General features: G+C 46.8%; 1 protein-coding gene across 4 annotated transcripts in view; it reads left to right on the top strand.

The window, feature by feature from the left end:
• The window catches only part of MVB12B (multivesicular body subunit 12B), a 189,245-nt gene that overhangs the window by 43,483 nt on the left and 120,586 nt on the right, over positions 1-25,176 (top strand). For all 4 annotated transcript variants that reach the window (XM_043916833.1, XM_043916831.1, XM_043916834.1 and 1 more), the window contains exons 3-4: positions 19,281-19,388; positions 24,682-24,778. In XM_043916833.1, the coding sequence (XP_043772768.1) occupies positions 19,281-19,388; positions 24,682-24,778 (205 nt within the window). The remainder of the gene's footprint in view (positions 1-19,280; positions 19,389-24,681; positions 24,779-25,176) is intronic.

The raw sequence follows: 25,176 nt of genomic DNA, 5'->3' as shown, positions 1-25,176 counted from the left end.
CCCCAGGGCAGCACAGGAGAGACCCAGAGCATCTCATACAATTTGAACACCAGCATTTACCACTGAGGAAGTGTTTTCTGTGTGCTAAGTGAAGTGAAAGTGTTAGTCAGTCATGTCCGACTCTTTATGACCCCATGGACTGTAGCCTGCTAGGCTCCTCTGTCTGTGGGATTTTCCAGGCAAGAATGCTGGAGTGGGTAGCCATTCTCTTCTCCAGGCATCTTCCCGACCCAGGGATCAGACCTGGGTCTCCCTCATTATAAGCATATTCCTTACCGTGTGAACCACCAGACTAGGTGCTGGGCAAAGCACATTACTGACTTTAAATTGTTACTGCAACTGCTTAAGATAGAACCTGTTGTCTCCATTTGCAGAGGTAGAAGCTGAGACTCAGAGAGGTCAAGGAACTCAGCCAAAGTCACACAGCCACTAAGTGACAAAGCCAGGGTTTGAATTCACATCTGTCCTGTACCATAGTCCATGTTTTTTTTAATTAATTTATTTATTTTAATTGGAGGCTAATTACTTTACAATACTGTGGTGGTTTTTGCCATACATTGACATGAATCGGCCATGGGGGTACACGTGTCCCCCATCCTGAACCCCCCTCCCACCTGCCTCCCCACCCCATCCCTCAGGGTTGTCCCAGTGCACCGGCTTTGAGTGCCCTGTTCCATGCATTGAACTTGGACTGGTGATCTATTTCACACATGGTAATATACATGTTTCAATGCTATTCTCTCAAATCATCCGACCCTCGCCTTCTCCCACAGAGTCCAAAAGTCTGTTCTTTATATCTGTGTCTCTTTTGCTGTCTTGCATATAGGGTCATTGTTACCATCTTTTTAAATTTCATGCTGCTGCTGCTAAATCACTTCAGTCGTGTCCAACTCTGTGTGACCCCATAGACAGCGGCCCACCAGGCTTCTCTGTCCCGGGGATTCTCCAGGCAAGAATAATGGAGTGGGTTGTCATTTCCTTCTCCAAAGCATGCATGCATGCCACGTTGCTTCAGTCGTGTCCGACTCTGTGCGACCCCATGGACAGCAGCCAGCCAGGCTCCTCTGTCCAAGGGATTCTCCAGGCAAGATTACGGGAGTGGGTTGCCATTTCCTTCTCCATATATATGCATTAATATACTGTATTGGTGTTTTTCTTTCTGACTTATTTCACTCTGTATAATAGGCTCCAGTTTCATCCACCTCATTAGAACTGATTCAAATGCGTTCTTTTTAATAGCTGAGTAATATTCCATTGTGTATATGCACCACAGCTTTCTTATCCATTCGTCTGCTGATGGCATAGTCCATGTTTTAAGCTGCTGTGCCCTCCTGCTTCCTTGGCCTAGGAGAGAAGGTATTTGGTCGTATGCGGTCTAGGTGGTCAGCCTAGAGTCCAGCCAGAAAGGGGCTTTGAAACGTTATCCATGGTTAGCAGGGACAGAGAGGGTGGTCTTGCGGAGCTGAACTAGCCTTCAGCAGCAGCTTCTCTTTTCTTCTCTTTCTCTTCCTTCTCTGTCTCCATAATATAGTCCTAACTCTCCTGATTCTGTGATAGAGGATCAATGAACCATGCCCTTTTTTTAATTAAAAACATCTTCATGATATTTTAAAAATAATAAAAACTCATTTCAGAAAATCCAAATCATGTAGAATTGTATAAACCAAAGAGCGAAAATGCTACCTTTTCTTCCCCGTAATCCCATGCATTTTATTAACAATTTGGAGATAGCCTGCTTGGGTTGTGTTTCCCTTCTGCAAGAAATCATATTTATTTTTAATTAAATAAGGAATACAAAAGCTTCTTATTTAAAAATATCAAACAGCACAGCCAAAGCTCAAGCACCTTTTGACCACACTCCTTATTTCTGTTCGTTGCTGTCCTCAGTTTGGTTTTTCGTCCTTTCCCCCTTCATTTGCACATGTAAATAACTGTCAGAAATACAGCTTCATGGCTTGTTCTCTCAGTATGACTTACATCACGCAGTGAGCTCTCGCTTTGTCTCTGCGGAAGGATGCACGTGTCATTTAGATCTTTCTGTATCAGCGTGTGTGTTTGGCGGGTTCTCACTCCCCCATGTGTGGTGTGTGTGTAGGCTGAGCACTCTGCTCAGGCAGCCCCCTCTCACTGCTCAGCTTCAGTTTCCTCCCAGTTTTTCACTAAACAAAGCCTCAGTAGAGGCCTCTTGTTTGGATCACCAGATTTAGCAAATAAGAATACGGGATACCCAGCTAAATGTAAAAACTTTGAAATTTTTTTAAAATTTGAAAAAAATGATTCATTGTTTACCTGAAATTCGCATTTAAGTGGGTGTCCTGTGTTTCCTCTGGCAGCACTCCTCCTTATGCACATTTGCAAGTATTTAAAGGCCCCACTTCTTTGCTTTTAAAGTCTCTTGTCTGATTTTCTTAAATTAAAAATTGTGTTACAAAGCATTTCATATATGTACAAAAGTATACAGAATAACTATCCAGGTAAATATCCATGTAATCACCATGCAGCTTTTCCAGGTCTTAATGTTTCAACCAAGTTTATGTGTTTTTTTTTGTTTTTTTTAATAAAAGAAACAAAACATTATTGGTGCCTGTGCACCATTTAGGCCCACGTGTCCTTTCTAAGCCAGAGTAACCACTGAGTTCAGTGTTTTTCATTCCTGTTTATTTGTTTCCACTTTTATATCGATGCTATCATCCTATGGAAAGCTTATCCTACCGTACATATTTTCAGCTTGCTTTTTTGCTTAGCACTGTTTTTGAGATTTATCCTTGTGGGTACATGTAGCTCCAGTTCACGTGTTTTTAAAGCTGTGTGCATTTTTGTTGCATGAATATACTGTGATGTACTTATTCACCCTTCTCTTGATGAGGATTTGCACTGCTGCCAATAATTTACTACTATAAACGGTATTACAAACAATAATACTTATGTCTTTATGCTAAGAATTTCTTCTCTAGGGAACAATTTAGGAGCAGAATTGCTAGGTCGTTTCCCCCTTACCAAAGTTAGTAAGTGTGTTCTCCAAAGGGGCTGTGCCAGCTTGTGCCCCACTCATTTTGGTCAGGTAGTTATTATGGTTTAGTCAGTGATTTACCATGAACGGTATAAAATTGTCATTTTAAATTTGTTCTTAGCCACTTCCCTGGTGGTTCATTTGGTAAAGAATCTACCTGCAGTGCAGGAGACTGGGTTTGATGCCTGGGTTAGGAAGAGCCTCTGGAGAAGAAAATGGCAACCCACTCCAGTATTCTTGCCTAGGAAATCTCATGGACAGAGGAGCCTGGTAGGCTACAGTCCATGGGGTCGCAAAGAATCAGACATGCCTCAGTGACTAAACCACCATCAGAGTGGTTGAACATTTTCTCACGTGGCTTTTACATGTTGTATATTATTTTTCTTTTCTCTTCCTTTTTTTCCTTGTTGATTTGTAGACGTTCTTTATTTATTTTGGATATTGTCAGTTCTGCATTGCTCACAGTATGAGACTTGTCTTTTCACTGTTTTGAGTGGCCTCTGTTGTATCAAAGTTTTTAGTTTTAGGATAGTAAGTTTCAGTGAAACTATGAGCCATGCCGTGTAGGGCCACCCAAGATGGACAGGTCATGTTGGAGAGTTCTGACAAAATGTGGTCCACTGGAGAAGGAAATGGTAAACCTCTTCAGTATTCTTGCCTTGAGAACCCCGTGAATAGTACGAAAAGGCAAAGAGATATGACACTGAAAGATGAACTCCCCAGGTCAATAGGTGCCCAATATGCTACTGGAGAAGAATGGAGAAATAACTTCAGAAAGAATGAAGAGACAGAGCCAAAGCAAAAACAATGCCCAATTGTGGATGTGGCTGGTGATGGAAGTAAAGTCTGAAGCTGTAAAGAACAGTATTGCATAAGAACCTGGAATGTTAGTTCCATGAATCAAGGTAAACTGAAAGTGGTCAAACAGGAGATGGCAAGAGTGAACATAGACATTTTAGGAATCAGTGAACTAAAAAGGATGGGAATGGGCGAATTTAACTCAGATGACCATTATATCTATGGAGTAGCCCTCATAGTCAACAAAAGAGTCCAAAATGCAGTACTTGGGTGCAGTCTCAAAAATGACAGAATGATCTCTGTTTGTTTCCAAGGCAAATCATTCAATATCACAATAATCCAAGTCTATGCCCTAACCAGTAATGCTGAAAAAGCTGAAGTTGAATGGTTCTATGAAGACCTACTAGAACTAACACCCAAAAAAGATGTCCTTTTCATCATAGGGGACTAGAATGCAAAAGTAGGAATCAAGAGATACCTGTAGTAACAGACAAAGTTGGCCTTGGAGTACAAAATGAAGCATGACAAAGGCTGATAGTTTTGCCAAGAGAACGCACTGGTCATGGCAAACACACTCTTCCAACAACACAAGAAAAGACTCTACATATGGACATCACCAGATGATCAATACTGAAATCAGATTGATTATATTCTTTGTAGCCAAAGATGGAGAAGCTCTATACAGTCAGCCAAAACAAGACTGGGAGCTGACTGTGGCTCAGATCATGAACTCCTTATTGCAAAATTCAGATTTAAACTGAAGAAAGTAAGGAAAACCTCTAGACCATTCAGGTATGGACCCCAAATCAAATCCCTTATGATTATACAGTGGAAGTGACAAATAGATTCAAGGGATTAGATCTGATAGACAGGGTGCCTAAAGAACTATGGATGGAGGTTCATGACATTGTACAGGAGACAGTGATCAAGACCATCCCCAAGAAAAAGAAATGCAAAAAGGCAAAATGGTTGTCTGAGGAGGCCTTACAAATAGCTGCGAAAAGAAGAGAAGCTAAAGGCAAAGGAGAAAAGGAAAGATATACCCATTTGAATGCAGTTTCAAAGACTATCAAAGAGAGATAAGAAAGCCTTTCTCATTGATCAATGCAAATAAATAGAGGAAAACAATAGATTGGGAAAGACTAGAGATCTCTTCAAGAAAATTAGAGATACCAAGGGAACATTTCATGCAAAGATGGGCACAATAAACAACAGAAATGGTATGGACCTAACAGAAGTGAAGATACTAAGAAGAGGTGGCAAGAATACACAGAAGAGCTATACAAAAAAGATCTTCATGACCCAGATAACCACGATGATGTGATCACTGAGCTAGACCTAGGCATCCTGGAGTTCGAAGTCAAGTGGGCCTTAGGAAGAAGCATCACTACAAACAAAGCTAGTGGAGGTGATGCAATTCCAGTTGAGCTATTTCAAATCCTGAAAGGTGATGCAGTTAAAGTGCTTCACTTAATATGCCAGCAAACTTGGAAAACTCAGCAGTGGCCACAGGACTGGAAAAGGTCAGTTTTCATTCCAATCCCAAAGAAAGGCAATGCCAAAGAATGCTCAAACTACTGCACAATTGCACTCATCTCCCATGCTAGTAAAGTAATGCTCAAATTCTCCAAGCCAGGCTTCAACAGTACGTGAACTGTGAACTTCCAGATGTTCAAGCTGGATTTGGAAAAGGCAGAGGAACCAGAGATCAAATTGCCAACATCTGCTGAATCATAGGAAAAGCAAGAGAGTTCCAGAAAAAGATCTACTTCTGCTTTAATGACTATGCCAAAGCCTTTGACTGTGTGGATCACAACAAACTGTGGAAAATTCTTCAAGAGATGGGAATACCAGACCACCTGACCTGCCTCCTGAGTAATCTGTATGCAGGTCAGGAAGCAACAGTTAGAACTGGACATGGAGCAATAGACTGGTTCCAAATCAGGAAAGGGTACGTCAAGGCTGTATATTGTGACCCTGCTTATTTAACTTATATGCCAAGTGCATCATGTGACATGCTGGGCTGGTTGAAGCACAAACTGGAATCAAGATTGCTGGGAGAAATATCAATAGCCTCAGATATGCAGATGATACCACCCTTATGGCAGAAAGCGAAGAACTAAAGAGCCTCTTGAAAGTGAAAGAGGAGAGTGAAAAAGTTGGCTTAAAGCTCAACATTCAGAAAACTAAGATCATGGCATCCAGTTCCATCACTTCATGGCAAACAGATGGGGAAACAGTGGAAACAGTGACAGACTTTATTTTCTTGAGCTCCAAAATCACTGTAGATGGTGACTGTAGCCATGAAATTAAAAGACACTTGCTCCTTGGAAGAAAAGCTATGACCAACCTAGACAGCATATTAGGAAGCAGAGACATTACTTTGCCAACAAAGGTCCATCTAGTCAAAGCTATGGTTTTTCCAGTAGTCATGTATGGAGTGAGAGTTGGACTATAAAGAAATCTGAGCACCAAAAAATTGATGCTTTTGAACTGTGGTGTTGGAGAAGACTCTTAGAGTCCCTTGGACTGCAAGGAGATCAAACTAGTCCATCCTAAAGGAAATCAGTCCTGAATATTCATTGGAAGGACTGATGCTGAAGCTGAAACTCCAGTACTTTGGCCACCTGATGTGAAGAACTGACTCATTGGAAAAGACCCTGATGCTGGGAAAGATTGAAGGCAGGAGGAGAAGGGGACGACAGAGGATGAGATGGTAGGATGGCATCACCAACTTGATGGACATGAGTTTGAGTAAGCTCCGGGAGTTGGTGATGGACAGGGAAGCCTGGAGTGCTGCAGTCCATGGGGTCGCAGAGAGTCGGACACGACTGAGCAACTGAACTGAACTGAAGATTCATCAGTCTTCTCTTTTATAGATTTTCTTATACACGTGTTCATTTCTTTAATAATTCTCTCTATTAAAATTATAAAGATAGCTTACATCTGTTTTGAAAAGTTCTAAAGTTTTGCTTTTCACGTTTAATCTATTAGAATTTGATTTTTATGTGAGTCAGAGCTCTGATTAATCTTTTATTCTACAGTGATTGTCACATGTCTGCATGCTGTTGTTGAGTAGTTCGTGCCTCGGCCCCCGGTGTGTCAGCAGCAGCTCTGTCCCAGACTGAGTGTTCGTGGCTGCGAGGGGCGCACCCTCCACGTGGGTGCCCGCCAGCCACGAGGAGACCCCTGTGCCACTGATAACGCTCTCCAGGGGGCCTGTGGAGGAGGCCCAGGGCTGTGTCCTGGCCTGGCCATCTGGGGGCGGCAGAGGCAGAAACAGGGCTCCTGTTTTCCAGGGGTGTCTCCGGGGCCCTTTGCTTTCTCCCACCCACCCAGCCTCGGGAACCAGTCCTCTGGGTGTCTGCAGTAACCATGGCAGCTGGTCAGGGGTGGAAGAAAAAGGGCCGTTCCGTGCAGCTCCGATGTGCTCCCTTCGCTCCATGGCATATTTCAGACTGTGTGTTCTTTTACTTGTTCACTCAGACATCTGGTCAGTATCTGATTATGTTCCACCAGCAGGGCCTTGGGCTGGGTACTCTGAAAAACACCCAAGGAGTAAAGCAGGATCCTTACTTTAAGGAGCAGAAGTAATCATAAAGAACTAACATTTTTGGAGTATCTGCTACATGCCAGCTGTAAGGCCTTTTTCCAAAATACAGCTTTCTTGAAATATAATTAACCTACCATAAAACCCTCCCCCCTTAATAGTGTATAGTTCAGTAGTTTTTTGTATATTCACAGAGTTGTGTAATCTTCAGTTTCAGAATATTTTCATCACCCCAGAAAGAAATCTCAAACCCATTAGCAGTCACTCCCCATCTCCCCATGCCTCCAGCCCCTGGCAACCATGAATCTACTTTCTGTCTGTGGATTTGCCTTTTCTGGACATTTCACATAAATGTACAGTATCCTTTCACTTGTCATAATGTTACCAAGGTTCATCAGTGTTGTAGCATGTGTCACGTCTTCATTCTCTTTTTATGGCCAAGTAATATTCCATGGTATGGATAGATCACATTTTGTTTATCTGTTCATCAGTTGATGGATATTTGGGTTGTTGCCACCTTTTGCCTCCAAAAACAAGTACTCTCCTCTGTCTTACAGTTTCCTTGATATTAGAGAAGGTTTGACGCAAGAAGCTCTGAGAAGGGAAGATCCTGGAAGAAGCGAGTATAATCCTGGCTGGTGGGAGCAGGGAGACCCGGCAGTGGGCTCTGTCAGCCAGGTCCTGAGTTATGAAAGGGAACCACGGGGACAAAGCCAGGAGGTCGCCAGGTGCATTCAGGGAAGGTGAACTTGAGGAGGGAGAGCTGGGGTGTGAGTGGAGGGACCAGCCTGGAGATGGAGGGAGCCGTGGCAGGCTCGGGACGGAGCCATGCATTCATTTCTCTGGGTAAGAAATATCCTAACTTTTAGCTGAAGATTCCTGGCAGGCTTGAGTCTCCATTCAGGATTCAAAACAATAAGATGATGCAAATCAGATCAGAACCAAAACCCAAGAGTTCCTGGGCTTGTCACCAGATAAGTCAAAAGGCTCATTTCACTTTGTCGTTTTTAGAAAGCATTTTGGTCACACCTCCTATTAGAGATCCAGAAGGATGTTGTGTCCACACTGGTCTGAGTAAGGGTTTAAGTGGCTCCCTGGTTGGCCACTGTCTGACCTGGGTGAAGTGTGTGTGTTTCAGCAGTGAATGATCTCACACTTCAAGAGCCCTTTGAACGCAACTCTTATTTCTAGCATCTGCCAGATATTTCCTTTGGAATGTCTGCAGAATTTCCTGGCCCTTTGACTGCTTTCTGTCTGCCAAGCACATCTTTGAATTGTGGGTGGGCTCTCTTAAAACACCAGGGTGTGAACGGGTTGATGAAACCCATGGTTAGCAGTCTTTCAATAGTTTCTCTTTGGGCAAGAGTACTTGATCTTGACATTGAAGGACCTCTGACAGTTTTAAGGATTTACTGCCAGCCACTCTCCGGTCAGCTTAGTTGGGGAGCTGATTTACAAAGTGTTTCTTAGGTTTAAATCCAGCAGATCGTTATTTCTCATTCCATCGAATGAAGTCTTTTAAATTGTTGTTTTTCTTTTTTTAATATTAAAATTTTTTGTTTTTCTTATTATGAAAATCATAAAAAGTTAAAAGGTACAAACTTCTAGTTATAAAATAAATAAGTGATGAGATGTCATGAACAGCACGGCAACCGTAGTTATATTTACTTGTGACTGTGTCACATATTTGAAACTTGCTCAGTGAGGGTAGGTCTTAGAAGACCTCATCACACACACACAATTCTCTAAGTACGTATCATGACAGATGTTAACTAGACTTACTGTGATCACTTCACGGTATATAGAATATTGAATCATATGCTGTATAAATGAAACTAATATTATGCTGTATGTCAGTTACACCTCAATAAAAATAAATTTAAAGCAATAACATTAAAGAATACCCATAATGTCAACTGTGCAGAACCAAACAGCAGTTTAATACGTTGCTTTGATTTGTTTAGATCCTTTCCTATATAGCTAACTTTTAAAAACAAAATATAAGATTGCATTTTTTAAAAATTCATTGGAGTATGGTGGATTTACTGTGTTGTGTTAGTTTCAGATGTACAGAAAGTGAAACATTTATATATATATATGAGAAAAGGTGTTAGTTGCTCAGTTGTGTCCGACTCTTTCTGACCCCATGGATTATAGTCCACCAGGCTCCTCTGTCCATGGAATTCTCCAGGCAAAAATACTAGAGTGGGTAGTCATTCCTTATCCAGGGTATCTTCCCTGGCCGATGATCGAACCCATGTCTCTCATGTCTTCTGCATTCGTAGGTGGTTACTTTATTGTCTTAGCCACCAGGGAAGCCCATATATGTATACACATGTGTGTGTGTGTATCCATTCTTTTTCAGATTCTTTTCCCACATAGGTTATTGCAGAATATTGAGCAGAGTTCCCTGTGCTATAGTAGGTCCTTGTTAGTTGTTTTATATATAGTAGTTTGTATATGTTAATCCCAGTCTCCTAATTTATCACTTTCGCCACTTTTCCCCTTTTGTTGGTTTGATTTGGTGACCTGTGAGTCTGTTTTGTAAATAAGTTCATTTGTATCATTTTTTTTTTTTTATTTGATCCCAAGATTGTACTTTAGAAACCATTGTGTAACTTACTGTTTCCCTTCCACTTTCCTTGTCAGGAGATGTGTGTCCTCAGCATTGTTTGAAATGCTGAGGAGTCCTGCATTATAAGGACATCCTTTGGTCATTGGAAGTATGTCACTCGCTCCCCTCGTTTGCCTCTACAATGTCAAGCCTCCTGCCTCCTACCAGTCCCCTCCTACCAGGTTTTGGCCCCAGAGCCCTCCCCTTGCCCCTGTGGCCCACCCGTCAGCCTCATCTTCCCCTCGCTGCACACAGCTCTGCCTCCAGGTCTCACGACAGCATCTTCCCATCTCAGGAGTCAGCACTGAGGCCCCTCCTCAGAGAGGCCCTCCCTGGTCGCCTGTCCCCTGCCTGCCCTCCCTCAGTCACTGTCCCCCTTACTCTCCTTTAGATAAGACTCTTATTACTTCTAAAGTCGTCTTACATATTTGTTTGTCTACCTGTTTGTTATGCATCTTCCCCCATCTGGAATGTCCCCTGTGGGGTCAGGGACCAAGTCCATCTTGTCCAGCCCTCTGTCCTCTGCACCTCGTCCACATCAGGTGCCCAGAAGCTCAGTGTGAAGGGACAAGTGATGATCCACTCTTGTGCACAAAGCTGATGGTCCCCTCAGACTCTGTGCTCAGAAGTGAAGTTCCTTGGTCACGGGACATATATAGCTTTAAGGCTTTTAATAGGCAGCACCAAGTTAATGGAATTTAATGCTCATTTCAGGAGTAACTGGTGTGTCTATTTCCCCCTAATGTGGATTGTCTCATATGCTTTCTAGTACGAAGATCCCTGCTGCCCCGCTTAATATATTACGGACATAATTCTATACATATACATACTTTGTCCTTTCTGAGAACTGAATGTGTGTCCTTCAGTTCTGCATTGGTTCTGCACAGTTGACATTATGGGTATTTTTTAATGTTATTGCTTTACATTTATTTTTATTGAGGTATAACTGACAGGCAGCATTATGTTAGTTTCAGTTATATAATATGTGTCCTATGTATGTCCATTACATAGACATACCATAATTTATTTAGCCACAATCCTTTGGTTCCTCAATTTCCTCATCTATAAAATCAGCTAGTAACCGATTACTACAGTAACTCATATAGGGCTGTTGTGTTAACTGAGGTAACTTACACTAATGACTTGAGAATAAAATACTTGGGGCCGGTCCCGGCACCTAGAACGCACACAGTGAATGTGTGTTGTTGTTGGGGTCCTCGCAGAGTTTAGAACGCAGTGAATAGACTGGAGAGTTGGTTCGTCTGTGATGAGGGTGCAGTCTCTCGCACAAGTCCCTGCATCTCTTCTCCGAGCAAGTGAACCCCAGTGTGGGCTCTTCCTGAGGCCTGCTGGCCGGGGTGCTCCCTGGTCCCCATGTGCCCACGTCCTCCACCCTCCCCTTGTGTGGGCGAGCTCAAGTGTTCCCGTGGCCTGCAAGTTGAAGAGCAGCGTTAGAACGCTGGGCCCTGTGTGAATGCACAGGACCTTTTTTTTTTTTTTTTGCACAGGACCTTTTAAAGCGTTCCAGTTAGTCTGTTTCCTTCTCTTCTCCTGTCATCACAGCAAAGCTCTCCAAACCCACGAGCTTCCAGAACTGTTCCCGAGCGCTGCCTTCTCTGCAGCATTCAGGGGTGCCCGGTGGCATCCTCTCTGCAGCATTCAGGGGTGCCCCATGGCATCCTCTCTGCAGCATTCAGGGGTGCCCCGTGGCATCCTCTCTACAGCGTTCAGGAACACCCTTTCCCTGTGGCACTGTTTTTAAGTGGCCTGGGTGGTTCTTTGTGTTTGGGTCAGAAAGGCTTGCCCGTGGCTTGTCACCTGTCCCCAAGGCAGGGCCCAGAGGTGCCCTGGTGTTGACCCAGAAGGTGGACCGTCCTTCCCTGGGCTGTGTGGGGGTGCTCTGCTTACTGGGTGCTGAGGGGGCAGAGTCAGGGCACAGAGCCCCACCTCTGCTCTGACCACAGAGTGACTTCGAGTGAGTTTATGGAAGTTCACCAAGCCTCATTTTCTCATCTGTACACTGAGGGGGAAGTAGTACCCTTTGCATCGGGTGGTTGGGAGGATTCAGTGAGACTGCACAGCAGCTGCCTGGACCAGAGCCCCGACAGCAGTGAGTATTCGGCCGGGATCCCTGCCCCTCTGCCTGTCCTCAAACCAGGAGGCTTTCCTGCAGTTACACTCAGGGGTTCCTTCCCACGCCCCGTGGGCTCTCTGGGCTTCCTGAACACACGTTTCCTTCTGGGACTGCCTTGCGGTTGTGCAGAATGTGACCTCTGAGCTGGAGCCCGAGAAGGAAGGAAGTCAGGGGCCTGGGCTGCACGAGCCAGAGGCTGAGCCTGGACCAGGCAGGCAGCTGTACAAGGCCTGGTGTGGTTCTGCCAGGCTTGGGGGCCGCGGCTCCTCCACGTGCTCCTGTCCCTGGGTGGACTCGGCAGCGGAGAAGGCATGTGCAGCTTTGGTCGTTGTCACACTCTGGGACTCACTAAGGAGATGACCGGAGCCGGGTCACGCTGTACCTGCAGGAACATCCTTGTGGTCCTCATAGTAAAGATTTCTCTCCAGGGAGTATCTCGCCCGTCCTGTCTTCCATGAGACATCTCTCCAGCTCTTTTGAGTTTTTAAAATTAACACTCACTTTTCTTTTTTTAACAAAGTGATGCCCACACAGTTAAATCAGAGAGTACTAAGGGACTTTTAAGAAAGTATAGCCACCCCGGCCCTGTCTCTGCCTGCTCTCCCTGGTTCATTCCCCAGAGGCAGTTACTTTCAGCTCTTTTAGATTTTCTTCACTTCTGGCACTTCATCTCCATATTTCTAAATAATGTGATTGTACTGTTTATTCCTTGACCTCCTATCCTGCACATGTAGTTTTCTCATGTTCTCCGCCCATCAGGCAGTATCACAGTTTTGGCACATCAGTGGGCAGTGCTTATTCATCATAATGAGGCAGTCATTGAGTACCACTGGATCAAGTGATGCCCCAGGACTGGAGGTTCTTTCTTGTAACCTTTTCCTTTTCGTGGAATTAGTTCTTGACTTGTCTCTTTCACTTGCTTACTTGTCTAGATGCCTACTGATTTTTACATGAGAATTTAAAGTTTTTCTTCAAAGTTTTCAAGTTAGTTACTAAGTTATGTTTTCTCGCAGAGCTTCACGCCTGTAAATGCTTGACATGTTGCCCATCCACACCCCTAGCCAGGGTGCAGTCCACATTGCCTCCTCCCCCAGAGACGGCCTGCATCGCTCTTCTTTCCACGACCTTCTCTCCTTTCCCGAAGTCCAAGCCGTCCCCCTAGCAGTCTTGTGTGGCGGCCTGTTCCTGGAGCTCTAGGTTCCTCTGTATCGATTCAGTCCCCAGTTGTGCTGGCGCATCTTCCTCTAGGCTCCCTAGAAAAGGCCGCGGGAGATGAACTTTGTAAGTCCTTGAACGTCTGCAAACATCTTCTTCTACCTTCATGCTTACTTGACGCTGGTTGAGGTGGAGAATTCCAGAGATCCTCAGAATTTTGAAGAGGTTGTTCGCGCCTTAGTTTTCAGTGTTGCTGATGAGACATCGGGTGCACTCTGATTCCGTTCCTCTGTACGTGGCCTGTTACTTCTCTCTGGAAGTTCTAAGGGCGTTTTTTTCATCCCAAAATTGATGGGATTCTCCATGGCAGTGCTTTGGGGTGGGATTTTTTTATTCACTGTGCTAGAACTCTCAGGACCTCTTTACTGTGGAGGCTCATCTTTTCTTCTATTTTTTATTTCCCTTTCTGCAAATTTCATTGTTGGATACTATATTGATTCTTCAGTTTTCTTAATTTTTTTTCCCCATCTCTAGTTTCTCTCTTCACCTTTGTATTTTATTTTCTGGGAGATTTCCTCAATTTTCTCCTCCAATATATATTTTTTTAATTTTTAATTTTAGCTCTAAGTTTTTATGTCTAAACTCCTTGTGTTGTCTTAAATTTTTCCTTTTAAGACATTTTCCACAATATTCTATTCTTGTTTAAAAAAAAAGTAAAAGTGTTAGTCGATCAGCTGTGTCCAACTCTTTGCAGCCCCATGGACTGTCCATGAAATTCTCCAGGCAAGAATACTGGAGTGGGAAAGCCATTCCCTTCTCCGGGGATCTTCCTGACTCAGGGGTCGAACCCGGGTCTCCTGCATTGCAGGCAGATTCTTTCCTGTCTGAGCCACCAAGGAAACCCAGTTCTTGCTTGGTGACTGCAATATCTTCACTTATCCCTCTGAAGATATTCATTACAGGTTTAGTTGTTTATTCTTTAGCTTTTATTGTTTCCTCCTGTTTTCTGTGCTATTTTTAGGTCCCCTTTCTTCTAATAATTTGGACCCTGTCATCATATTTGAGACTCCCCCCCGCCCCCCCGGTGCCTGGTAATTCTTTGTTGTCAGGTAAGAGCCGAGCCCTAGCTCCTGGGGTCGGAGCCCTGTGGTAGGGGTGGGGCTCGTGCGCCCGGGAGCTGGCTCTTGTAACCGTAACCAGAGACCTCAGAGCCTGTGGGTGCTGGTCTTCTCTCTGGCACTCTTTAATTTCTCCAGAGACGCATCCTTCAATTTGCAGCATTTAGGGGGTACACCTGGCTCCCAAGGGGCCAGAAGCAGGAAGGAGGGTGGGCCTGGAGGGGGCCGGGGAGGGCCCGCCGTTCATCACTGTTCCACTCAGTGTGCAGACTTACTACCCTCTGCTCTGACTCTGGAGTTTTATTTCCTCCTTCACGTCCTTCCCCACCGAGCTGGTGTCCTGGAGCCCTGAGCCCATTTCTGCAGAAAATACTTCTGAAGCAGAGTGGGGATCTAGGAATCTAACGGCTTTGTTCTGTCCGTCTCCAGTTCTAAACTGGCATCCCACCCACCTCCAGGCCCTCCACCCTCATCGCAGTGGTGTCGGGCCCTGGGATGTCAGTGCCCCCTCCTCTGCTGCACCCTGGCCCTTCCACTTTCCACGCCTCCACACATCTGATGGCATCTGCCTCATGCTGTCCTCCTCTCTTTCCCTTTATTTTAGTGGCTCCCTGCTGTCTCCACTTGATTATCATTTTAGAAGAATGTTGGTGGGGAAGAGAGGTAAACCCAGGTGTCCTATCTGTCACTGCCCCCCTCTTCCTCTGCAGAGGCCGCTCCTGTACTGGGAAGATGGGAAAAGGAGAGGGAGGGTATGAGCGTGTGAGTGTGTGGAAGGGGGGTGTGTGTGTGCACGCGCGTGTGAACCCCTATGACAGACACGCCCGGGGCACTGCAGCTGGCAGCAGCATTGGGCATCCTCTAGTCGTTTTGGGAACACAACAGGTACAGATAAAACCGAAAGAATAAGTGACCTCACTGTTGAAATGGGGGTTTGACCTCCGAGTGGAGATTTTGAAGGGGACACATACACTCAGCTCAAGGGATTAAGTCCTGGAAATTTCATTTTTAAAGTTTGTATTACCTTACTCCAGTAGCTAGCAGGGTTACTTGGTTTTTCACGGTTTGCTGCAGATCTATGGGCTGATTCATCCGTTCACTCCTTCAGCCAGTTGCGGTTGAGCCCATGTGTATCAGGCAGGATGCTGAGTACAGGGGATAAATGGCCATCGGACATTGTCCTTGTCTTGGCAAAGCTTTTGTCAGTGGTGGGGCAGTAGAGCAGATAAAGGTTAATCACACAAGTACATAATCTGTGTTGAAGACCCGGTGTAGTCCCAGAGATGGGGAAGGAACCCCAGGGACCAGAGGCTGGAGCTGAGCCCCCATGTGGCAATGCAGGGCTTTTCGAATCCTGATGTAGTATGATATTGCTTTAAAAGCGTGTTTCACGTCGTCACATTTGCGTAAACCTGTCAGTTTGTGCTGGCTTCGTGGGGTCCCGGGTGAGCACTGAGGCAGGTCTCATGCATTATTCCCTCTGTCCCCACAGTGCCCCCGAGAGAGGGGGCTTGCTGAAGCCTGGGGTGTCAGGTTGGGGTCTGCTGTACCTAGAACCTTCTTCCTCCACACCTAGCCTGCCTCCCTGTACCCACTCTCCCATCCTGGGACTCAAGACTGAGTTCACGGGGACAGAGTTTAGATGTGAACCTCTGCAGGGCACCCATGTAGCTATTGACCACATACTTACCCCGTATGCTCAGTCACTTCAGTCGTGTCTGACTCCTTGTGACCCCATGGACTGTAGCCCGCCAGGCTCCTCTGTCCATGGGATTCTCCAGGCAAGAACACTGGAGTGGGTTGCCGTTTCCTTCTCCAACTTACCTCATAGCTAGTCCAACTTGCCATGGGGAGAGTTTAGGTTGGGAAGCACCTTTACCTGCCTGGGTACTTCTCCTGCTCCAGGGAAGGCAAGCTGTGAAGGCCCAGCCTTGTTCCTCCAGGGCCACTTCCCTAGTCCTGCTGCTGAGCCAGCTCTGGGCTCCCCACGCCCCAAGCAGCCTTGGAGGGGGATCCAGCCCAGCCTGTGGACCCCTGGCTGCAGGCACCTCTGTGCTGTGCACACCCACACCCACCCATGCACACGCATGTGTGCACGCATACCCCCACACACGGTTCTCTCCCTCCTCCTCTCTCTCCCTCTCACCTCCCTCCTCACCTCCCCTTGGCTGGGGTTGGAGGGCAGCACACATATTCACTTCACCGCACATGAGTTGTGGCTCAGGGCAGAGCTGGGCCATGGTGGACCTTGTTGAACGGGCCTCAGGAGCAGGTTGGAGGCCTGTTAACTGCAGGGACAGAGGGAGAGAAGGGGGCCTCTGAGGAAGGAGCCGGCCTGCTCCTGCTTCCCTCTCCCCTCTTTGCATTCCTGCACTGGCCTCTTCATCATACCAGGGTGTCTTTTCATTCAGGAAAGGGAAGATTCTAGCAGTGGGATAAGAGGAGGGAATCCTCATTTTCAAACCCTGGAAATGATGGCCTTGAATGAAGGGGCACACCACCCCACGGTGGAATTTCCAGTAGCCAGGAAAACCCTCCTGAACCCCCAGGCTTTTCCATGGAAGGCCGGACGCAGCTCTCTCTCTTCTGAGGTACCGCAGCCTTTGTGTGTTCTGCAGACTCTCTGGTTTTTTTTTTTTTTAATTTATTAAAAATAATGCAGTTATTATAGAGAAACCACATAGGCTCCCTTCTTTCTTTGTTCCTTTGGCATCTTGTCACATTTTAATGGTTCCGAAATTGCCATGCATCTGAGAAATAGGTTTGTGCAATTTGACATGATATTTCTTTTTTTCCTAAAGGAGTGTGCTTTAAATCCACAGGTGATTCCCAAATGGCTACATCTTTGAACTGAGGAAATACAAGCAGAGTTTGGGAAACAAAAATCTTTCAAACGTGGAACCCATGGGAGAAAAGATCCTTGGTAGTAGAAGTTGGGGCCACTGCCTCAAATCTCAGGTTTTCCGAGGAACTTTATGTACGACCATTATGGGGGCAAGTGCGGACAAGGCCTGGTCTGTTCCGCCGTGTTCTTTCTGTGGGAGTGACATACTTGAACCAGACTGTCCGAGATTGTCACCATACCATTCCTCCTTCAGCTTTCAGGTCAAACATCTTTGCATATTAAGCATAAGGACCCTTCTTGTCGCTTTATGGCATTTATGAACTTAACAATTGTTTGGTGTGAAAGCAAGCTCTTTTCTTTTGCCAGTTGGCCTTTGGTCTTTTCAGGGGCTCCCTCAGAGAACGTGGCCGTGGGGGCTCTGGGACCCTCCGGGTGGAGTCGGCCCCCACACTCCCGGCTTCGCACGTGACAGTCCGAGCCGTGTGGACATGGGACGGGGCAGAATCAGGCCAGCTTTGTGTAAAGAACAGAGGCGTTTTCAGCAGTTTGTGAGGACTGCCTAGAGCTTGTCAGATCAAGGAAGGCTTCCACAGTCTTCCCCGGTGGCTCAGCTGGTAAAGAATCTGCCTGCCGATACAGGAGACGCAAGAGATGTGGGTTCGATCCCTGGGTCAGGACGATAACCCAGAAGGAAATGGCAACCCACTCCAGTATTCTTGTCTGGAAAATTCCATGGACAGAGGAGCCTGGCTGGCTACAGTCCATGTGGTCGCAAAGAGTGGGACACAAATGAGCACACGTGCCTCCCACAGTCTAAGCCTCAGAAGGAGGAGCAGGGAGACCCCAGAGTGCACCACAGGGGGCCGGCTGCAGAAGGCGCTGCTCCCCAAAGAAGAGCTGCTCCCAGGTCTTCCCAGAGTCCCGACGGGGTGCAGCCAGGGTGTGGGAGGTCGATTACCCCTCTGACCTGTTAGGTGCTGAGGGAAGAAGCAGCACAGAGCCTGATCGTTCCCTAATGAGCATCGTGGAGAGAATAGGGAGAGCGTGTCCCGGCCAGCTGCCTTCTCTTCTCCGGTCTCCTTGTGAACTCTTCCCACTGATGGCCCCGGTCCCACAGCCCAGGGCCCAGGTCCTGTAAGACTCATATCAAGGCTGGCTTCATCCTTGAACGCTTCTTGAAAGTGGAAGTGAAAAGTGTTAGTTGCTCAGTCATGTCCGACTCTTTGCGATCCCAGGGACTATATAGCCCGCCAGGCTCCTATGTCTATGGAATTCTCCAGGCGAGAATACGGGAATGGGTTGTCATTCCCTTTTGCAGAGAACTTCCCAACCCAGGGATCGAACCCAGGTCTCCCGCATCGCAGGCAGATTCCTTACCATCTGAGCCACCAGGGAAGCCCTTAGCGGGAAATTTCTACAGCCAAATACAAGAATATGGCTCCTCAGTGAGACTAGAAACAAGAGGCTGAGTCTTTTTTTATTTTCCTTTCATGCTGGTTTTCAGCCTTGAATTCCACTCACAGAACTTGTGCTGAAAGGAAACGGGGCTGGGCGAACCTCTCTGACCCCCTGCCCGCCCCCCCACGCCCAGTGACAGCAGCCCCTGGCCAGCCCAGTCAGTCCCAGAGCAGGAAGCCGCCCAGGCTCCTGGCAGGCGGTGCCCCCCTCAGCTGGCATTTCACGCCCCATTGGACTTCCCTCTGCACCCTGTACCGTCCCTGGAGTGACTGGTAATGAGCACCTTCGTGTGCTGATTTCTCCAGTCCCTTCTTGGTCCATGACAAACAAAAGTTCCTCTTTTCTCATTAGAACCACTTTTGTCAGGCTGTCTTTAATCAATGGCTTCCCCAGGGACAATATTTTTAGAAGTTGTATTTTTCACACTCTCCCTGGGCCCCTCTTGGAAAAATCTCTTCCCAGGGCCTGGTGAAGTGGACTAATGAGATGCCGCGCGAGCCTGGGCCGGAGTTAATTGGCACAGGTACGGAAGCTCCTCACACCCGCCCTCCGTGGCCCCTGCCTCACCTGCGTCCTCTTCTCCGTCTCTTTGTTGCAGGTCTCGCAGACAGCAGATGGTGTGGACGCTGACCTCTGGAAAGACGGCTTATTTAAATCCAAGGTTACCCGATACCTGTGCTTCACAAGATCCTTTTCCAAAGAAAATGTAAGTCTAGTAGTGGCTTTCCGTTTGCTAAGTGAGGACAAGTCATTTCCATTCGTGTTTGAAATTCTGCTCACTTTTTTGGTGGTGGTTTATTTTCATCGCTGTGTTAATTTATCTGTGGTTTTAAGTAAACAGGGTAGGATCAGCAACCACTGCTGGGTTTCATTTATTAACAGTATTATTAACCACATACCCAAGTGTGTAGTGAATTCCATTAAAACCTGTTTTCCAGAGGAAACCCAGAGAAGATTTTTCTCACAGCTCTCATCCTGCCTGCCTTTCATCCGAGTAACAAATTGCAGGGTAGTATGATGTGGGCATCTTCCCAGGGAGCTGGCTTTAAAGCTGATCAGCAGAGGGGAGCAGAGCTAGAGGATGTCCCATGGTCACCCCTCCCCAAGACGTGGCCGCGTTGACTTTCTCCCCAGGTCTCTCTGCCACGTGACATTTCATTGTTTTGGCGAGTAGGTATTCACCACACATGCAGATTACTTTTACTGTGTTGTTTTGAATACTTAAGCCCATAAATTAGGAAATTTTAAAGGTACCTACTAAAGATGTTCTAATAGGTGGTTTAGAAAAAAAGAGAAGTGGCTCTTGTCAGTATCCTTTCCTTGTGAGGCTTGTCCTGGGCGCTCTGCAAATATGCTGCCTCCATCCTCAGGCTCTTAAAGTAATAGCTCCTGAGATCAGGGAGTTTGTGTGCTTGTCCAAGGACACCTGTCTTCCCTAACCCTAATAGGGAGCAGTCAGATTTTCATTTTTAGGGGTGCCATTTTATTTTGGGCCTAAATACAAAAAAAAATAACCAGATGGGACATATTTTTATTATTTTTATAAATCTTATGGCAACAATAAAATATGTTCATGAGTGATAAAGAAAAAATAGGGTCAGACATCCCCAGTCAGAAGTCTGGAAGGGGAAAGGTCACCATCTCTCTCTCTGTCACAAGCCCCACAGCCCCGTGGTCCTGTCACAGTCCTCGTGCCTCCCTGCAGCATTTTCTGGCTGTGGACCGTCGCATGGATCTGTGACCCACACTCTTGTCCAGCAGCCATTCCCATTTGTTGATAAGTGTGTGTTAGGAAGATGATTTCTAACATATTCAGGGAGGACTTGTTGCCCTCATTTTTTCCCACTCATGATGAGAGTAATAAATGCTCACTGTAAACGACAGAGCTCCTGATGGAGGAAGGAAGTTCCTGGCAGCTGGGCCTGTGGTGGGTCTGAGCAGGACCTTCAGGTCACAGAGCAGTGAGGAGACCCCAGGAGAAGGTCTGAGGTTGGGTCATGGTGCAGTGAGGAGACCCCAGGGGCAGGTCTGAATCGGGTCACAGAGCAGTGAGGAGACCCCAGGGGCAGGTCTGAGGTTGGGTCACGGTGCAGTGAGGAGACCCCAGGGGCAGGTCTGAGGTCGGGTCACGGTGCAGTGAGGAGACCCCAGGGGCAGGTCTGAGGTCGGGTCACGGTGCAGTGAGGAGACCCCAGGGGCAGGTCTGAGGTCGGGTCACCGTGCAGTGAGGAGACCCCAGGGGCAGGTCTGAGGTCGGGTCACCGTGCAGTGAGGAGACCCCAGGGGCAGGTCTGAGGTCGGGTCATGGTGCAGTGAGGAGACCCCAGGGGCAGGTCTGAGGTCGGGTCACGGTGCAGTGAGAAGACCCCAGGAGCAGGTCTGAAGGCCAGGTTACCTTTCCAGATGTCAGGCCTGTGACGTTCGGGCAGTGCCCCTGGCTCCATCCCTCCATCCTACGTCCATAAACACCTACGGTGCTCTCCTGTCCCTTTTGTTCCTGGAGGTTACCTATACTCTTTGAAACCATGCATATTCTTCGCTTTTGTCACCTCTCTTCTGCCTCTGGCTACCCCTTTCTGCAGGAAGTCCGCATGTTCACTGCCGCGCAGGGCTGCAGGACCAACTCCTGAGGCTTGAGCATCTCGTGTTCACACCCGTGCTCTGCCCGGTGGTTTCACGTGTTCACTCCTGATCTCCACTCAGCCCCGGCATCTCCTGCTGAAGAGGAGACCGTGGCTGCAGAGGCCAGCTACGATCTCACTGGCTGTTTTTGATTTCTGTTTTTGTTGCATTTCCTTAAAGGCTATGGGTTGTTGGTACTCTCAGCCAGAAGAGCCCCTGATCCCTTGGAGTAGGGACAATAATAGCAAGTTAAAAAATGAAGTCACTGGGGCTTGTTAATTTTAGTGTCATGGGTAAGTGGATGGTAGAAAATACATCGATCTGATCATTTGTCGAACATTCAGGAGGTGTGTGTTGAGTGCTTTGTATCTCTTACTCTATGAGGGCCAGGCGGGCATGGTGAGGTGTGTGTGGGAGAGGGTGTAAGACCAGGACAAGGGCAGTGGGAGAATCCTCTGCCCTCCTTTTGAAGCAGTAAGGAAATTAGGTGCATTTTATTTTCAGAAAAAGAATGAATGGGTCCTGTAGTGAGACGTGGAGGGAAGTCAGTTCAAAGGGGCAGCAGGGGCCCCCTTGCCAGCCCAGGAGTAGAGCAGGAATGAGCCATATTTTAATCTGTTACAGCCAGTCTGTCCCAGCCCCACTGTCAGAGCCAAGACTTTGCATGGCATAATTTTTTACAACTGCAAAGGAGGGATGTAGAATCTCAAGACTGGACAGATTCTTAATTAGGCGACTTGAGACTCCCTGTGTAGGAGTTTGGGGAGACTCCTCTGGAACCTGAACTCCTTTCCCCCAATAATGCTGTTAACACAGAAACCTGGCTTTGGAGTGACATTGCTTCCTGGGGAAGGATCGAGATTAATTGCACTTTTCATGCCCTGTACTTTCTGCATTACCTGTAATAATAATGTACATAGATTAGGTAGGGAGGATATTAAACAGAAGGATTTATGAACATTTGAATATTAAGTTGGTTATCTGTGGCTACCTTAAATGCAAGGTTGTCAAAAATAATTACAGTATACTAGCAAATACTGGCTACCAGAGACAATATAAATACCCTGAGTCAGTGCATATTGGGCTTTTGGCATGAATCATTTGCTCAACAAGGATTGGGAATACGTTCTTCATATTTATGAGGAGGAAATGAAAGAGAGCACAGGATGGGGGAGGGGAGAGGAACAGGCAAAATTAATGGTGTCGCAGACCTACTGTATTAAACCCGGTGCAGCGGCAGCCCCGGGCGCCGAGGGACCTCACTTGGGCTGCGGGAAGCTCTGACGGTGCAACCTCCCGTCCGTGTGCACAGGAGGGGGGTCTTCATGCCTCTTTTAATGGCTGCACCACTGATGTTCTGGCTTTATGATCAGGGACGTTCGTAGAGTGTGGAGGGTGAGGTCGTTAAGTGGTTTGCAGTTGACTTCTATTAAAACCCAACTGTCAGATGGAAGACGTTGGAGAAGGATATTGATGAATGCCCATCCATCTGTAGGGCAGGGAAACATACCCGGCTGTTAATTTCTCAATGCAGAAAGCAGTGATGACATAGAAAAGCAACTGCCATGAAAAAAAAAAAGTATGATTAGATCAGACGATTCTGAAAGCAGCTGGTGTTTGCGAGTTGGGTTAATGGTTAAAACCCTTTCTCTGTGGTCAGAGATTTATTCCGTGTTAGGGTTCCACTCTCCACTTGCTGTGCTGGTCTGTGCGTTGTTTTCCCAAGACCCAGCTACCTGAAATGTAATCATTTTAAATCCTCCGCAAATACCAGCTTTTGAAAGAGACGGCTTTCTGACCACAGTGCCGAGAAAACACTGGTCATAGTTTACACTCGACACTTTGACCCTCATGGCTAAATTTCAGGAATTTATTTCATTTGTGTACTTTTGGTTTATAATGCATTTATTAAATATACTTTTAATATTTTTGTTGGCATTATTTAGATTTGTCGTCCGAGCAAGTCCATTATGATTTCTGATTCTGAGTGGCCCGCCTGGTTGAAAATGTACCCCAAAATAGTAATTTATTCAGCAGTAATTATTGAGTACCTACTATTTGCCAAGATCTATGCTAGGCTTGGATACGTAGTAGTAGCAGAGATGGTTTTGGTCCTCATGGTTCTTAAACCCTGGTGGGGAAGCAGATGCTAAATAAAAACCTCACAAACATGCCATTAGGAACTGATACGAAGGAAAGTTGAGAGTGCCAAGAGGGAACAAAGCATAGAGTTGAGATGATAGGAGTTCCCTGCTTGGCTTTCAGTGATGGTGTTGGCACTGGGCAGGACGGGCGGGGCCACAGAGACTGAGGGCCGCGCCCTTCTCTGAGCAGGCCAGGCTTGACTCTCCTGCCGTGCAGGGCAAGGTGGCGGGGTCGTCTGGGAACAAACACAGCACAAGTAAACCGCGCGTGTGCTTATGGGGGCTTGGGCTTTTCTGGAAGATGGGCATGCCAAATGCGTTGTTAGCATCCTAACAGGAGAGATTTGGGATAGGAAGGCATCATTCTTTTTCTAACTGGCTCTAACTAGAGAAAGGGGGAGCTAAGTTGTAAATGACTCTGAAGATGTTAATGAAACCTCCGAGGTGGCCCCACTTTGTTTTAAGTTGTAGGGTAGATCTCTTTAGAGCTCGTTTCCAACTTGAAATGTGGGCTGCAAGTGCCAGCACATTTGCAGAGAATTCTTTCTCGCAATTATAGGACAGCGTGCCATCTTCGAAGATATTTTTGCTCTGGTTACGGAAAACTGTGCACTGTGGACCCCATGCACCACCACTAAGTAGAAGCTTTAAGAGGCCCCTGTGCATGTCATTTTGGAAGATGTGTAATATTAGGCAGCAGGGCTTTTCCACTCTGTGTGAGTTTACGATTCATGGGGTTTTACAGAACATATCTAGCCACCGAAATGCGTGTCAATATGCAGAGACCAGCGATCATTGGGGAGTGTGGTTGATTCTCTGTTAGAGATGCAGCTCCCCTGCCTCCCGGGGCAACAGCCACCCCGGGAATGTGTTCTTCTAAACCTGCTTCCCTGAGAGCTGATGCTCAGGGCTAAGGGGCCGCGTGGCCCTGGGACGTGGGTGCACAGCTGCCCTCTGTTTGGTTACATCTTGGGCATCTCCTGGGCCACTTGTCCTGCTAACCAAGGCCACGTCTGAGTGGCCTTGAGGTTCTGCAGATGAAATCCTTTCCTGGGGGCCACCAGAGTCCCCCTGTAGCCGCTGGGGATCATTAACTGGCACCTACTCTAATTAACCTGCTGTCGTAAAGCTGCATGAGTCATTGTGTTAAATATGCGTTTTGAAGCTAGAATGGCAGACCCACCACAGGCGTGTTCAGATTAATTGTCTGTATCTCTTTTCTTTCTTCCCAAGAGCCATTTAGGAAATGTGTTAGTGGACATGAAGCTCATCGACATCAAGGACACTCTGCCTGTCGGCTTCATCCCGATTCAGGAGACGGTGGACACACGTGAGTCACCCTCTGGCCCTACTCACCACAGTGAGAGTTTTCTTCCTTCAGGTGTATGTGTAGACATTTTTATGTGCATTTTGCTTCAGAAACATTTTAGGAGGGCTTACTGCGTGCCCACAAATAAACCCTGCTGCTTTTGACATGTGTCTGACTTGGCTCTACTTTGGCATGTTCTGGGTAGAGGTGTGGAAGTGAGCAGAACTCACCCTTTTCTCTGAGAATGGGGCTCCCTGCTGAATCAGTTCACTTGGGAAACCGGTTGTAGTTTGTCCTTAGCCCATCCTCCAGCGATGCTGAAGCCAAGCTTCGCACAAGACCCAGAAGCAAAAGGAAAAAACCCAAAAGACGCTCAGGGAATACAAGTGCCCTGATGTCCCCACTTTTGGCTCTTGGTA

The sequence above is a fragment of the Cervus elaphus genome, chromosome 11 (assembly GCF_910594005.1).
Source record: "Cervus elaphus chromosome 11, mCerEla1.1, whole genome shotgun sequence".
Taxonomy (NCBI): Eukaryota; Metazoa; Chordata; class Mammalia; order Artiodactyla; family Cervidae; genus Cervus; species Cervus elaphus.
The sequence above is the reverse complement of the archived record's forward strand: the minus strand, read 5'-3'. Positions and strand labels throughout refer to the sequence as shown.